At 55.2% G+C, this 16150-nt stretch overlaps 2 protein-coding genes across 4 annotated transcripts in view; one reads left to right on the top strand and one right to left on the bottom strand.

The window, feature by feature from the left end:
• Positions 1 to 496: 496 nt before the first annotated feature.
• OPRL1 (opioid related nociceptin receptor 1) lies at positions 497 to 9412 on the bottom strand. Of its 3 annotated transcripts, XM_077756800.1 has the most exons (4): positions 9311 to 9412; positions 8542 to 8806; positions 2887 to 3242; positions 497 to 2789 (listed from the first exon to the last, which is right to left on the bottom strand). In XM_077756800.1, the coding sequence occupies exons 2-4, from the start codon at positions 8772 to 8774 to the stop codon at positions 2266 to 2268; spliced, it is 1113 nt and encodes a 370-aa protein (XP_077612926.1). In that variant the 5' UTR covers positions 8775 to 8806; positions 9311 to 9412; the 3' UTR covers positions 497 to 2265. The 3 variants fall into 3 exon arrangements, with proteins under 3 accessions (XP_077612926.1, XP_077612927.1, XP_077612928.1); XM_077756801.1 differs by lacking the exon at positions 8542 to 8806; XM_077756802.1 differs by lacking the exon at positions 9311 to 9412 and having other exon boundaries at positions 2887 to 3260; positions 8532 to 8720.
• A 5311-nt stretch (positions 9413 to 14723) lies between these two features.
• The window catches only part of LKAAEAR1 (LKAAEAR motif containing 1), a 1757-nt gene continuing 330 nt past the window's right edge, over positions 14724 to 16150 (top strand). Inside the window, exons 1-4 of the mRNA XM_077756890.1 lie at positions 14724 to 14789; positions 15371 to 15486; positions 15660 to 16061; positions 16148 to 16150. The exon at positions 16148 to 16150 is cut by the window's right edge and continues 135 nt beyond it. Of these exons, the coding sequence (XP_077613016.1) occupies positions 15678 to 16061; positions 16148 to 16150 (387 nt within the window). The 5' untranslated portion in view covers positions 14724 to 14789; positions 15371 to 15486; positions 15660 to 15677. The remainder of the gene's footprint in view (positions 14790 to 15370; positions 15487 to 15659; positions 16062 to 16147) is intronic.

Below are 16150 nucleotides of genomic sequence, written 5' to 3'. Positions count from 1 at the left end.
CATGAAAACTTGCATGAAACCGCGCCTGGGCGCATCTGCCTGTGCCGGACACTCCAGCCGCAGCTCCCTCGCTGCCCCTCCGAGGCCCCCTTTCTGGGAGGGTCATCCGCCAGAAGAGGCAACCTGGGCAGAACCGGGTCCCCACGGCAGCCAGGACTACCAAGGGCTAGCAAGGGAGGCTGTTCTTTTCATCTTCCATCAAAACCCCCCTTGGATCTACTNTGTGTCTGCTGAGACCAAATGGAGTGAAAAGAACCTGTGACCCAGGTGGGAAGAGCACCCCACACACACTGGATCCACAGGGAACCTCTAGCGGCCAGGGCAGTAGTCAGTTGTTCAGGGAGAAGACAAGGTAAGAGACCTCCAGGGCGTCGTGAGCTCTCACCTCCCTTCTCAAAGTCACTGTCTCCAGAGCCCAGCCAGGTGAGGGGCACAGAGGAGGTGGAAGGACTCATCGCCCCAAAAGCCCCACTCCACGGGGATCAAAAACACCTGCTCCGTGGGCCTGGGTTTATTATGGCCTCCACGACGCCTGGAGGCACCATCAGGGTTGGTTACATGTAGGGGAAATCATGCTTGTCACATGCATACATACATGAAGATACACGTTACACCAGCCCAGATTCACAAATCTTGCAGCCTTGGCATGACAGTGCCCCAGCAGAGGCAGCCCCCATCTCCAGAACCCCCCACTGCAGCCAGCCCAGCTCCACACACGCCCCAAGGAGCAACCCCACAGGGCCGGGGCTTTCGGAGGCAGGAGAAGCCCACCCAAAGTCGGTGCTCCCTGTTCTTTGCAGGTGCTTGAGGTCACCTGGCTGAGGGCTGCAGCTCAGCTCACAGGTGGAGGCAGAATAGTCTTTCCAGTGCTGGGGGTATTTCAATGGTTTCTCTGCAGGAAGAGTGTTTGCAAAGTCACCGAACTGCAGCTTCCATCTGCAGGCCAGGGCAGGTGCTTCCCTGGTGACAACAGCAGGGAGACACCCTCCCCTCCAGTGTCCCCACAGCCAGACAGTCCCCGCACTTGGCTCAAGCAGGCCCTGTCGAGCCCCACCCCTTATACCAGCTCGGAATGTGAAGCCATACGATACAGTACGGCCCCGCACCACGTGAGACAAGTCCTGGCAGCAGGAAGCTCAGGCCTGCCCCGCAGACCCCTAGAGGCTTGTAAATGAAGCAGGGGTCCGTCGCTTGGTGGGGGGAGGGGCTGAGAAGAACCCATCCCCACTGCCTCTCCTCCTCCAAGGCCACCAGGATCCAGACATGGCACAGGGTCCTGCCAGCTGCATAGCTGCTGACCTCTGATTTCAAGAGAGCCAGGGAGGACACACAGCCCTCCGGCCAGAGCATGTCAGAGCCCTCTCCACCGAGCAGCCAAGAGCAGGGACACAGGGCTGGGCGGTTCAGTTAGCTGAGCCACTAACTCTTGATTCAGCTTGGGTCATGGTCCTGGGGTGGAGGGATTGAGCCCAATGTCGGGCTCTGCACCGAGCCTGAATCGGGATTCTCTCTTTCTCCCCCTCTGCCCCTCTCCCCCACTTGTGTTCTCTCTCTCTCTAAAGAGAAAAAAAAATTTTTCTAAAGAAGACATTTGTAAAAAGACAGAGTGGCCTGAGGTGATCAAGCAGCCCACCAAGCTTCCGAGCCGCCTCTGCACACCCGGACAGCCACATCTGAGGCTCATAGTTCTTTGCACTTCTGGAGGGAAAAGCCTCTCTGAGAAGCCTCTCAGAGGCAGGGTGGGGGATGAGAAGGGGAGCAGTTGAGGCACAGGCAAGTTCATATCAGCAGCTCCAAGCCCCACTGCCCACAGATGGCTGCCAGCCCTCGGGGCGGGTCCAGGCCCGTCCTGCTGCCCCAGGGAGATGCTGCAGGGCTCCACACAGCACGCAGCACAGGGGGCAAAGGATGCGCACGCTGCTCTTTCGCCTCCAGGTGTGTGCGTACCAAGAGCGCACAGGGTGCAGCAGGGGAGAGGCCAGAAGAGTCCCACGAAGCACAGGAAAATTGGCGTGGGCTCTGGTCACACACGCTCACTGGTGGGTCCCTGTGTCCCCTCTCCACCCTGCACCAGGAAGGCAGCTTTAGTCTGACCTGTCCCATGATGCCACTGTGCCCTCTGAAGCCGCAGTGAAGCCTGTGAGTCTGGCAATGCTCAGGGCTCAGGTTGGTGTCAGCCTAGAGAGCAGTGACCTGGGTGAGCTCCGTATTGGGCGTTGACGGGCTCTGTGGGCTGACAGGCACCATGGGCAGGTCCACGCCTAGTCATGCGGGCCGAGGTACTGTCTCCGAGGTCTTGCAGGCGAGGGCGACATCCTTGGCAATGCTGCGCACACGGTCAGACACCTGCATCTCCCGGCGCAGGGCAGGAGCACAGCAGAACTTTCGGAAGCAGGCCTTGAAATTCTCGTCCAAGAAAGCATAGAGGATGGGGTTAAGGCAGCTGTTGACGTAGCCAAGGGCTGTGCAGAAGCGCAGAATAGCCACTGCGGTCTCACTGCCCGGCTGGACACCCAGCCCTTGGACCAACACGAAGACCTGGACAGGCGTCCAGCAGCCCACGAACACCGCCACCACCACCAGCACCAGCCGCGTAATGCGCCTCAGGTTCCGGTCCTTCTCCCGGGAACCGGACAGCAGGCGCACGCCACGCAGCCGCCGGATCATGAGGCTGTAGCAGATGGAGATGATGAGCACGGGAATGATGAAGGAAAAGAGGAAGATGCAAATGGCAAACACGGGGCCCCAGTAGTGCTGTGGGGTGGGGATCTCCACCAGACACTCAATCTCTGCAGGGAGAAAAGCAGGGTCAGGGTGGGCAAACCAGGAAGGACCCTCTGGGAGCCCGTAGACACCAGCACTGGGGAGGGGTGCCACCCCACTGACCTTCGTCCTCGACCTGTGCCGAGCCCATGATGGCGACGGGAACACCGACAACAGACGCCAAAGCCCAGATGGCCACGTTGACAGCCTGGGCCTTGCTGGACGTCCGGACGTCAAGAGCGCGGATGGGGTGGCAGATGGCTACGTAGCGGTCCACGCTCATGGCGGTCAGTGTGAAGGTGCTGGTAAACATGTTGTAGTAGTCGATGGCAATGACTGTCTTGCACAGGGCATTTCCAAATGGCCAGAAGCCCAGGAGGACATCTGTGCCCTGGAAGGGCAGCGTCAGCAGCACCAAAGTGTCCGCCAGGGCCAGGTTAAAGATGTAGATGTTGGTGGCTGTCTTCATCTTGGTGTGTCTGCAGGGAGCACAGGGGAAAGGAAGACCCTGCCTGGCCACTCTGGCCGGGCCCAGCAGCAGAGGCCCAGGGGCCTCTCTTGTTGCCACTACCAGGAGCACCCGCCCTGAGACCCCTGTTAGAATGCAGGCTCCCAGGCCCGGTGCAAGGTACTCAGGCCACAGACTGTGCTTCTGGCACACACAAAGGGCTCCAAACCCAAAGACTGGTCTTTGGGGAAGTTGGGTGTGTCGGGTAGCAGAGCACATCTGTGACTCCACAGGGGAGCAAAGGGGTAAGAATCTTAAGAAAAAGAAAAAGAACCAGTCCTCCTCCCTTCCTTTCAAGTCTTCCTGAAGACACTTCACGGACTACAGTGTCGGCCCTAGGCACACAGAGGTTCCTAAGGGCTCCTCTGTCTCAGCACGTCCTCGGTAAAGCACATCAAAGGCCTTCCCAGTGCATGTTGTGGTCGAGCCATAGAGACAGGAAGTGGTGACGGGAACGGGAGGTGTGCTAACAAGAGCTGGCTGTAGCCAAGGGACAGGTCTGGGGACATTATAGCTCTTTATTTATTTATTTTTTAATGTTTTTTTTATTTATTTATAGAAGAGAGAGAGAGAGAGACAGCAAGAGCAGGGGAGGGTCAGAGAGAGAGGGAGTCACAGACTGAAACAGGCTCCAGGCTCTGAGCTGGCAGTCAGCACAGAGCCCGACGCGGGGCTCGAACCCACGAACCGCGAGATCATGACCTGAGCGAAAGTCGGACGCTTAACCGACTAAGCCACCCAGGCGCCCCGACATTATAGCTCTTTAATAAATATCTGTTGAATGGGGCGCCTGGGGGGCTCGGTCAGTTGAGTGTCTGACTTTGGCACAGGTCACTCTCATGGTTCATGAATTTGAGCTCCACGTCAGGCTCACTGCTGTCGGCACAGAGCCTGTTTGGGACCCTCTGTCCCCCACTCTCTGTCCCTCCCCCATTCATTCTCTCTTTCTCTCTCTCTCTTAAAAATAAATAGACATTTTTAAAAATAATAAATAGGGGTGCCTGGGTGGCTCAGTTGTTTAAGCGTGCAACTCTTGGTTTCGGCTCAGGTCACGATCTCATGGCTTCATGGGTTTGAGCCCCGCATCAAGCTCTGCGCTGACAGTGCAGAGATTGCTTGAGATTCTCTCTCTCCTCTCTCTTTGCCCCTCCCCCACTTGCACTGTCTCTGTCCCTCTCAAAATAAGTAAACTTGTTTAAAATATTAAAATAAATAAATATTTGTTGAATGAATTAATAGTTATGATGATGGCAATGGAGGTGGTAATTGTGGTGATGATGGTGGAGATAATTATAGTGGTAGTGGCAGAGGTGGTAATAATGGTGATGGTGGTGGTGGTGCTGGTAATTGTGGTGGTGATGGTGGTAGAAGGGGTAATATATGGTGGTGGTGGTGATGGTAATCATGGCTGTGGTAGTGGTAATCATTGTGGTGATGGTGGTAATTATGGTGGTGGTGGTCATGGTGAAGATGGTAATTATAGTAGTGATGGTGGTGGTAATTTAGTGGTGGTGGTGGTAATTACGGTGGTGGTGTTTGAAGTGGTGGTGGTGAAGGTGTTAATTGTGGTGATGGTGGTCACTGTGGTGGTAGTGGTGGTAGTAATTATGGTTGCAGCGGCAATAATTGTGGTGGTGGTGGTGGTATTAATTTGGGGGGTGGCGGTGGTAATTATAGTTGTAGTGGTGGTGGTGGCCGTAATTGTGGTAATTATGGCTGTGGTGGTGCTGGTTGTGGTAACCGTGGTGGTGGTGGTGCTGATTATGGTGGTGGTGGTTGAGGTGGTGGTGGAGGTGATAGCTATGGTGATGGCAGAGGAGGTGACAATTGTCGTGGTTGTGGTGGTGCTGGAGGTGGTCCTTGTGGTGACGGAAGCAGCAGTGATGGTCGTGGTGACGATGGAGGTAGTAGAGGTGGTGGTGGTGACAGTGTTAGATGTCCCTGTCATCAGGAACACCAGTGTCCCCTTAACTTAAACTGCCATAGGGAATCTGGGGTTCAGTTCTGCCACTCAGAGCAGGATTAGAAATAAGCACAAACAGGCCTTAATTATGACCAAATAACACCAATAGTGACCACAATAGCAGACACCTTTGCCAAGCTCTCACGTGGATTTTATCTCATTTAAATTTCAAAAATGCTGTTTTGATCCCCACTGTATACAGGAGGACCCTTAGGCTCAGCGGATCCAAGTGGCCTTGAAAAGAGCTGGTAAAAAAACAGAGAGGATCAAGAGAACTAGAGGATGAGCCACAGACAGGAGGAAAGACGTGCCCGAGACACGCGTGATACAGGACTGCTGTCCAGAATACACAAGAAGTCTTAAAACTCAACAATAAGAAAACAAAGACTTTAAAAGACACCCCGCCAGTGAAAACAAGAATGATACTACTACACACCTCTTAGAACAAGCAAAATCTAGAACACTGACCCCAAATGCTGGTGAGGGGGTGGGGCAGTGGGAGCTCCCACTCGTTGCTGGCAGGAATGCAAAATGATGCAGCCACTTTGGAACACAGTTCGGTGGTTTCTTACAAAACTAAACATACTCTTACCATAGGATCCAGCAATCACACGCCTCGATGTTTACCCAAAGTTGTTGAAAACTTGTATCTGCATAAAAACCTGCACACAGATGTTTATAGCTGTTATATAGTTTTATTCACAATTGTCAAAACTTGGAAGCAACCAAGATGTCCTTCAGTAGGTGATGGATTAGTAAACTGTGGTAGATCCAGAAAATGGAATATTATTTAGTGATAAAAAGACATGAGCTATTAAGACATGAAAAGTCCTAGGGGCACCTGGGTGGCTCAGTTGGTTGAGCGTCGGACTTCAGCTCAGGTCACGATCTCACGGTTTGTGAGTTCAAGCCCCGCGGCGGTCTCTGTGCTGACAGCTCAGAGCCTGGAGCCTGCTTCAGATCGTGTCTCCTTCCCTCTCTGCCCCTCCTCTGCTCACCCTCTGTCTCTCTCTGTCTCTCAAAAATGAATAAATATAAAAAAAAGTTTTAAGACATGAAAAGACCTAGAAGAACCTTGAGTGCATATTACTCAGTGAAAGAAGGCCAGTATGAGAAGCCACACACTGTATGATTCCAACTACATACCACTCTAGAAAAGGCAAAACCATGGAGACAATACAAATATCAGTGGTTTCCGGGGGGTGGGGGGAGTAAGGTGAGGAGGGATGAACGGGCAGAGCACAGAAGGTTTTTAGGGCGGTGAAACTATTCTGTGTAATGTTACATGGTAGGTACATGTCAAAACCCATAGGATATACAATACTAAGAGTTAACCAGAATGTAAACTATGGACTTTGGGTGATTATGATGTGTTAACATAGGTTCAATTGTAAAACTGACTTGTAACTAAGTATAAATGTACTACTCTGGTGGAGATGTAGATTACAGGGGAGACTATGCATGTTGGGGGGCAGAGGTATATGGGCAATCACTGTACCTTCCTCTGAATCTTGCTGTGAACCTAAAGCTGCTCTAAAAAATAAAGTAGCTTAAAAAGAGCAGGACTTGGGGCGCCTGGGTGGCTCAGTTGAGTGTCTGACTCAGGCTCAGGTCATGATCTCGAGGTTCATGAGTTTGAGCCCTGCATCGGGCTCTGTGCTGACAGCTCAGAGCCTGGAGCCTGCTTCAGGTTCTGTGTCTCCCTCTCTCTCTGCCCCTCCCCCTCCCATGTTCTGTCTCTCAAAAATTAAAAACGTTAAAAAAATGTGTTGGTTTTTTTTTTCTAAAGAGCAGGACTTGGAGCCGGGGGTCCCTGACTCCAGAGGCAGTGCACCCCAGTCCATCAGCTCAAAATACACTGTGCTAATCCTCAGGCCAGTCCCCACACATCAGTCTCTCTGGGAACTGCTATGGGCAAGACAAGCTTCCCTGCCTGCTCTAATCAGGATGTGGCTCTGAGAGTTCTGTCGCCTCAGTGCAGAAGAGCAATCCAGAGAAGTGACGACAGGAAGGGTGATTAAGACCACCCCAGGGTGCCTCGGCGGCTCAGTCAGCGAAGCATCCAAATTCAGCTCAGGTCATGATCTCACAGTTTGTGAGTTCTAGCCCCGTGTCAGGTTTGCTCTCCCTCTCAAAATAAACAAAACAAAACAAAACAAAACAAACAAACAAAAAGACCACCCCTGGTTGCTGCGCTTCTCACCCACAACACACTCTCCAGCCACAAAGGCCACTTCTGTGAGTCCAGTGCCCTGGGGCTCAGCACTGGGCACAGCCGGCTGCCCCTCCCAGCGCCTGTGTGGGCATGTGACAACCATACATGCACACACTCGTGGGTGTATGTACACACTCGTGCGTGCATGTACACACTTGTGCCTCCATATGTACATGTACACACGTGTGTGTATATGCCATACATGCATATGCAGCTTTAAAGTACACATGCACGCATGCATACATGTACACACAGCACACTGACTCATGTGCACACACGCTTACACATACAGGTACACCGGCACACACACGTATATGTGCTCACACTTGTGTGCACTCCTACATGCGTGCATTTGCACTTTTGTGTGCGCACATGTCTGTACATGCTTGGGCATGTGTGTATACACATGAACACACACAGACACATGCACGTCCTCACACTGTCCCCCCCACACCGTCCCCACATGGTCCCCCTACAATGGACCCCTCCTGCACACCCACCCAACCCTCTTGACTACGTGGGCTTTCCCACTCTAAGCACAAACAGATGCTGGAGTCAGCCCAGACAGCAGCAGTGAACACGACGCTGAGAGCTGAAGGCAAGGGGCTTCGGGCACCTGCCTCAGCCCAGGCCCTGAAACAGGCTGGCGAGAGCTGCCTCCCAGAGATCCAGGAGAGCCTCACACCATGGCTTGGCCAGAAGCCTGGCCCGCAGCTCAGATCCGGGAGTGTTACCTGTCAGGAGTCAGGGTGACGATCTGTCTGGGGCACGGCTGCACCCTCTGTCCACCATCAGGCCTGAGGTGAGCAGGGCTGACCCTTGCCTCTCCCTTTCCCCCTAGTCCGGTGCCCCAACCCTGAGGACTTGGAGCATCCAGGACCTCAGGACTGACCCTGACCCTGACCCTGCCCGACAGGATGACCAGAAATTGAATAGGAAAAGTGAGGAATCTCTACCTGCCGAATCTCAAAAAAACAAAACAAAACAAAACAAAACAACAACAACAAAAAAAAAACAGCTCCCTGCCTCAGTTTCCCCTCTGCAGTGCTGTGGGACCCACCAGTAGGGGGCCTTGGCAGGTCCCCAGCCTACCTGAGGATGACATACATGACGAGGCAGTTCCCCAGCAGTCCCCCAATGCAGACAGCCAGGTAAAGCCCCACGATGGTGACCTTGAGCCCAAGGGGCAGGAAAGTGCCATGGCTGGCATTGAGCAGCAGGCTGGGAGGCAGCAGACTGTGGTTGGGGCTCAGGAGGGACAGGTTGCCCTGCAGGTGGCTGCCGTAGAGGACCTCCCAGAATGGGGCTGGGAAGAGGGACTCCATGCCACCTCCCTGCGTGCAAAGCCACTTGGTACCTAGGAGAAGACAGGGACACATGACCACAGCACCCAGCACCTACCCAGCTGAGGCCTCTGAGCACAGTGTGTGCAGCCCAGAAGGCACGTGGCCCCCCCCACATACACTCACACACAGGCAGCCACAGACGCAGAGCCATACATCCACACAAACAATGGAGACAAGCAGACATGTGTGCACAGACAGGAACACACAGAGAGGCATGTGAGTCTCCTTTGACTTGCAGACTCCCACGTGGGGTGTGTGGATGTAGTTACACACCGGGACACGTGTCCACCCACAGGGACTCACGGACGGACACACAGCCACCCGTGTGCACACATCACACACAGAGATGTCCAAACCTGACCTCATGCACACACAAGAGGGTCGGAGACATACCCAGAAACACCTGGAACACACGACCCAGGCCGACTGAGCACACGGCTTCCTCCCACCCCTCCCCAGTCCTGCCTGAGAGCTGCAGTCTGTCCACACCCGACCCCCTGTGGCTTAGGCCTTACCTTAGCAGCCTCCGGGGGAGCCAAGCCTGTGGGGATGCGTTGGCAGAGCAGGGCTAGGGTCCCAGGCCCCTCGGCGCCAGATCCGGACAGGGCTGCGGCAGCGGCAGCTGCTCCTCTCTGTAGCTGCCAGACCAGACGCAGCAGCCTAGCGCGGAGCTGGGGGATGGGGAGGAGACTGCTGCTCCTGAGAGGGAGGGGCCACGCAGGCTGGAGGAGGGGGCCGCAGGGAAGGGATGGGGACAGACTGAAGGACCAGGGCACACACTTAGAGATGAACGACGGAGACGGGCTCCGACACGTGGGCACAGAGACACAGATGCACTCGGGAACTGAGTCCGGGCACAGACATACACACAAGGACGCACAGGGACTTGGGCACAGGCACTAGTGGCAGACACATACACAAGGACACACAAAGACATGGAACAGAGACAGAACCGACACATGGGATGGAGACTCAGGTAGATGCATGCATAGACCGGGACAGACATGGGGGCTTGTCTCACACTCAGAGACATAGCCTTGGATGGGCTCAGACCAGCCTTGGTTGGCACTCTGTGCCCAGGACGGCACCCTCAGCTGGGCTCCAGCAGGCCGATAGGTGGGTGGGTGGATACACAGCAGTGCCCCTGCCCAGCCAGCCCCAAGTGGATCAAGAGCCTTGTAGACACACGGATGCCTAGACTCTACTGTGCACCCTGTGTGCCTGCTGTGTGCCCCGCAGGTCCATCACGAACATGAGCTCATCTATCCCCATCACACTGGCTCCTTGCCATCAGCATCACCTTTGTGCAGACAGGAGCATTAAGCCTCAGAGGTGTGAAGCCAGCTGTCAAAGTGGCAGAGACAGGGTTCAAACCCAGATCCATCTGCTGCTTTAAGACACACCAAGGGCATCTCTGCCACAGCAGGGCCCCAGGGCAACATCCGAGCATCAGTCCATCACAGTCTGGGCCCCCAGCACCCATGCAGCTGAAGGGCTCCAGTGGGGCTGCCTCCTTCCCAGCACTGAGGTCACATGCCATGTGGGAGACCCCTCAGCTCAGCTACCAGCCTTGCAATCATGGGGCCATTCTTCCCGCACAGGCTCTGCTCACATAGCCCAGACCCTGCTTGGAGCATCCGTCTCCAAGGATGGGGACCTGGTTGCTAGGCGACTGGCAGCAGCGTCGCTAGGATACCCAGCAAATCAGGAGAGGACAGAGCAGGCAGATGCCCCAGGACTCGGCATCCCAAGCTGTCCCCCAGGACTTATCTCTGCATCTTTACTGCAGCTGACTCAGGGACACGTGTGGAGACAGGGGGCACATCCACAGAGACACTCAGGACACACAGGGACACACAGGCTCATGTGCCTGCAAACACAGAGACACCCGAACAGGCACACAAGTGAACACACAAACACAGGTTCATGCTTAGAAATGCACAGACACCGGGAGGCATAAACACACAGGCCGCACACATGTGAACCACACCAACGTGCTATCAAGGCACATGAGTAGACAGGACAGAGCATGCAGCCACACAGATCAAGGCTTTCAGACACCCAGCGGACACACACGTGCACCACACTCTCCAGGTGAAGCCTGAAGGATGACCCTGCAGACCTCAGGAGCCCGGCCGGGGCAGGAACTCAAAGAGGCTGCGCTCGGCTGCCTGCAGCCTCCCCCAGCCGGGCTCGCTGAGGTCTGAGCAGCCAATCCCAACCCCTCCTGCCCCAGCTGCCCGTGTGCACCTGCCTGCTCGCCGGCCCACAGAGCTCATTTCATAACGACTTTCAGCTGCCCCCCCAGCTCAGCCTAGGGGAAGAGAGGACTGTGACGCTACTCTGGAAAGGTATCCCATGAGAGTACACCCGGCACGAAGGACAGCTGGAAGCAGATACCTGGCCCCTCACAGGCATAGTCTCAGCCGAAGGACAGGCTTGGTCACCTGGCCCGTGGGGGGTCAGGCTGGAATGCTGACTATACTCTTGGGGGTGACAGCGGCCCAGCCCTGGACCCTAAAAGGCTCCCACAAAGGGAGCTGGGAGCACCGAGGACATGGCCCCTGCGCAGGCAGAGTAAGACACAGAGACACATATGTCACACGTGGGACAGCAGGGGACATGTTATGTGAGAGAGCACTGGTGTCAAAGCAAAGCAGGATGGCCCCAAACTCGCGTCGTATGCAGGCGAGACAAAACACACGGGGACAGCGGGGGCAGCCCAAGGCACACAGCTTACACAAATGACAGCACAGAATGCACGTCCACAAATCGTGGTCACAGCTGCCTGGGCTACACTCAGGAGTCACGGGCATTTGTGGCAGGACCTGGTTCCAGAGAGATTTCCACCACAAAGCGGGGCAAGTGCACCTCACTCTTGCCCGGTGAGTCAGAGCCCAGACACGCCAGCACTCATGGCCTCGGGCAGGCATGCTGTCTGCTTCCCTCCAACCCACGTGCTTCGCTGCCCCTGGGCTCAGCACAGGAAGCCAAGCGTCGTCACCAGAAGCCTAACACGGAACAGCTGCCCCGGGGGAGTTCAGTCCCCAGGTCATCTGTGCTGTTAAACAGCAAAAGACGGGCACCTGGGTGGCTCAGTTGGCTGAGTATCAGGCTTTGGTTCAGATCATGATCTCATGATTTGTGAGTTCAAGCCCCATGCAGGGCTCACTGCTGTCAGCACAGAGCCTGCTTCAGCTCTTCTGTCTCTCTCTTTCTGTCCCTTCCCCATTTATACTCTCTCTCAAAAATAAATAAATCTTTAAAATTTTTTAAATTAAAAGTGAAAGGACTTTTTCTTAAAAGTGAAAGGATGGGGCACCTGGGTGGCTCAGTCGGTTAAGCGTCCGACTCCAGCTCAGGTCATGTTCTCAGAGTTCGTGGGTTCGAGCCCCACATCGGGCTCTGGGCTGACAGCTCAGAGCCTGGAGCTGCTTCAGATTCTGTGTCTCCCTCTCTCTCTGACCCTCCCCTGCTCTCACTGTCTCTATCTCTCTCTCAAAAATAAATTAAACATTTAAAAAAGTGAAAGAACTTTTTCTTTTAAGTTTATTTATTTTGAGAAAGTGCATACACAAGCAGGGAAGGGCAGAGAGAGGAGAATCTCAAACAGGCTCCACGCTCAGTGGGGTCATCAGAGATCATGACCTGACCTGAAATCAAGAGCCCGCCACCCAGTGAGCCACCCAGATGCCCACAAGGGCTTTTTATTAAGTTTATTCATCCTTTTTTTTTTTTTTGAGAAAGAGCGTGCACATGCACACAAGCACAAGCAAGGGAGGAGCAGAGAGAGAGAGAGAGAGAACAAGCGAGGGAGGAGCAGAGAGAGAGAGAGAGAGAGAGAGAGGGGGGATCCCAAGCAGGCTTCACGCTGATAGCACAGGACTTGAACCCTCAAACTGTGAGATCATGACCTGAGCCAAGACCAAGAGTGGGACGCGTAACCAACTGAGCCACCAGGTGCCCCTAAAAAAAAGTGAAAGGATTTTATCAACTGTGAGTTTCATCATAATAAATTATTTTGTGTGATTTTAACTTTATAATATTTATATATGGCAACAAAAGAACTGAGTTGTATATTTTCAATATAATATTAAATTTTGTAGTCATTTAATAAACTTTTAAATTTTATTTTGGAGTTTTATTTTCAGCATTTGGTACCAATCAAAATGCTTTTAGATCTCAGTATTTCCATCAGCCTTTGAAAAACACATGAATCCTGGACACAGAAATAGATGGAAGACACCTGCCTGGTTGCAGGGCCCCAGACACCCGGGGAGCACCACCTCCATCCCCCTCCCCTGTTCCCAGGGAACCACAGGGTGTGTGGAGAAGCCAGAAGAAGCTTCTTTCAGGAATGCGAGCTGTGTGGGCACCAAGCCCTCCGAGGATTGAGGAGGAGGGGTATCAANTACAAGCCCCTTCTTGCATTAGAGCAGCCCCCACTCTCCCTATAAACCGCATTCCATTGCCAGAAGCCAGCAAGCAGCTCCCCTTCTGTGAGTGCTCCTGGCCCAGACCTGGGAAGCTGAGAGGAGGGCCCAGATCCTCTGTCTCACAGAACTCACCAGGGTGGGAGCACAGAGGTGAACCAGAGGCAGCCCCTGTCAAGAGTCTGGCCTGCTACGTCAGACTCCCTGAGCCGTTACTGCTTCTGGATCCCAGAGGCCTGTGTCTTCAACAAGCCCCAAGGCTGGTGCTGAATCCCAAGACCCAGACCACACCCCAAAGGCACATGCCTGGCAGGAAGGGGCAGCACCCTGGGAGCAGCCTGTGCAAAGCCCCGGGGGCCTGAAGGATGGAAGATAGGTCCCTGGAGCCTGGTGCAGGCTCTGATATAAAGGGGCACAAAGTCATAGTTTACCCTTTCACCAGGAAGCCAGAGGAAGCTTCCAAAAACAAAGTGGACAGTCAAGAACCTCCTGCACAAAGGCCAGAACCTCAGCTGAGACCCCACCCCAAAGACAGGACAGTTCCTGCCTCAGGGGCGCAGGTCCTGAACTCCCAAAAAGGCATCATTGTCCCTGGCACATGTCCATGAATGAAGGGGAGATGTCTGCACGCACCATAACGGATTGTGGACTGAATGCAACAATTTTAGCCTAACGTAAACTGTAGCCCCAGCACATGAATTAATGAATTCTAACGTGTTGGTTTTTTTTTTTAATGTTTGTATTTATTTTTTGAGAGAGAGAGAGAGAGAGACAGAGCAAGCAGGGACACGGGATCCAAAGTGGGCTCTGTGCTGACAGCAGACAGCCTCATGCAGGGGTCAAACTCACCAACCATGAGCTAAGTCAGATGCTTAACCAACTGAGTCACCCAGGGGCCCCTGAATTAATGAATTCTAGAATAAACTGATGAGTGGACGAATGAATTATAGAATTTAAAAACTGAGAAATGAATTAGTTATGAAATATTATGACACTAACAAATACATTACAGAAATATAGGATTCAGGACCCAGAAATTTAGGGTTCAGGAAAACCTGGCTCCGGTCGTGCGGGACCCCTGAGACTCCAAACTTGCTCTGGAAGAGGGTAGGTGTCCTCCTGAGCTGCGCCCCAGTTTCCCTTCCCTGTGAACAAAGCGGCGGTGGGAGCCCTTTTGGGTCCTGCAGGAGAGAACGGGTATCAGACGGGAAGGTCTCATTACTATGCCTTCTGCCCCCAAAACCAGCCCCCAAAGACTTCTCCAGCCTGGAAGCTGGGACCACAGCCCCCAGAAGAGTGCTCTGGGGCTCCCCAGAAAGAAAAGAAAGGGCACCCGGGCTGGAAAAGCTGCCGGTCATCTCCTGCGACGCTTCGCCCCTCGGATGTGGGCGCCCTCCAAGCACCTGGACCCTGACTCAGCCCGCGCCCCTCCCTTCCCAGGGACAGCCCCGCCCCCGCCGTGCTGGGGGAGCGCAGGACTCCCGGTTGCCAGGCAACCACGTCAACAAGTCCGGGAGAGTCAGGGCTCAGTTGGAGGCTCAGACCCCAGACGGCGAGAAAAGTATGGAGTGTGCACGGATGGGGGACAAGAGCCGGCCCCTCGACCAATGTAGCTAAGAATGAGTTGGGGGAAGGTGACAGCCTCCGGCTCTGGCCCACGGTGGGGGTCTGGAGCCTGAGGCGCTGTGGGCTTGGAAGGGAAGAGCCCTGCCGGGCCCCCAGGGGCGTTGCCCTCTCCCGTCTTGTGCTCCCCCCCCCCCATCCCCTCCCTGCGCTCTGCTTCCATCTAGACCCAGCAGGGCACAGGCTAGGAGGACAGGGCTCCCCTGAACACATCCAGGGGAGCAACTGTCCATGCTGCCTTCTGCTGCCCACAGACAGATGGATCTCGCTCGCTCTCTCTCTCTCTCACACACACACCCCTCCCAGAAGGACACGAGTCTTCTGCCCAGGGCAAAAAGGGAAGGCAACACACTCCCATCTCCGGCCCCTAACACCAAGACGGAGTAGAGCAGCCCTGGCCCTGGGATTCCAGTGGTGACTGACCAGCAACCACAGACATGGGGGACTGGGACACATCAAAGGTCCCAGAATTGTGGAGAAGGGTCTGCCAAGCCTAACGCGTTCTCCACCCTCGGCCAGGGCCGCAGGTCACCTCAAGGGGTCTCGGCATTTTCTCAGTGGATAGAGAACCAGGCCGTGGGCAGGAAGGGAATCTCCTTTAACAGTGGATCAGAAATGTCTGGCTGACAGCAGGGGTGAGTAGGACGTGTGCTAGGCTCCCGCAAAGGTGCTGAGGCTGGAGACGCTGGGCCTAAGGGCAGCTGCGGGGAGGAATCTAGAAGGGCCAGAGCCGGGGGTGCACGGTGGGACCCGGCCAGGCCAGAGGGGCTGGCAGGTGCCCAATGGGGACTCACTCTTCCCTCAGCAGGGCGGGCCAAGCCGAGCCATGCAGTCGCCAGCAGGGAAGAAGGCTGGGGGCAGCGGCCCGCGGGAGCGAACCGGAAAGGGGTCCCTTGAGGAACGCGCCAAGAGGGCGCAGCCCCTCAAGCCGGGTTGGGCCCTAACGCTGGAGGGGATGGCGGCCATGAGCCCCGCGCAGCGTCACCGCCACCTGCTCTTCGGTGACCTGCTGGAGGACGTGGGCGCGGCCGCCTCCATCTTCACGCGCGAGTCCGTGGAGCTGGGGTGCCGCATGCCCGACCCGCGCGCGTGGGCGACACAGTCCCGGGAGCCGCCGGGGGCGCGCCAGGACCGGCTCCTCGGCGTTCTCAAGGCAGCCGAGGCCCGGGGACGAATCCGCGCGTTGCGGCTGCGCTACATCCGCATGCGGGTGAGGCTCGGGCCGGAAGGAAGGGGCGCGCAGGCGAGAAGGTTGGGGGGCGAGCGGGGAGGGGACACCAGCTCCGGCGCCCTGAGGAA

Source organism: Crocuta crocuta, unplaced genomic scaffold (genome assembly GCF_008692635.1).
Source record: "Crocuta crocuta isolate KB4526 unplaced genomic scaffold, BGI_CrCroc_1.0 scaffold613, whole genome shotgun sequence".
NCBI classification, from domain to species: domain Eukaryota; kingdom Metazoa; phylum Chordata; class Mammalia; order Carnivora; family Hyaenidae; genus Crocuta; species Crocuta crocuta.
The sequence above is the reverse complement of the archived record's forward strand: the minus strand, read 5'-3'. Positions and strand labels throughout refer to the sequence as shown.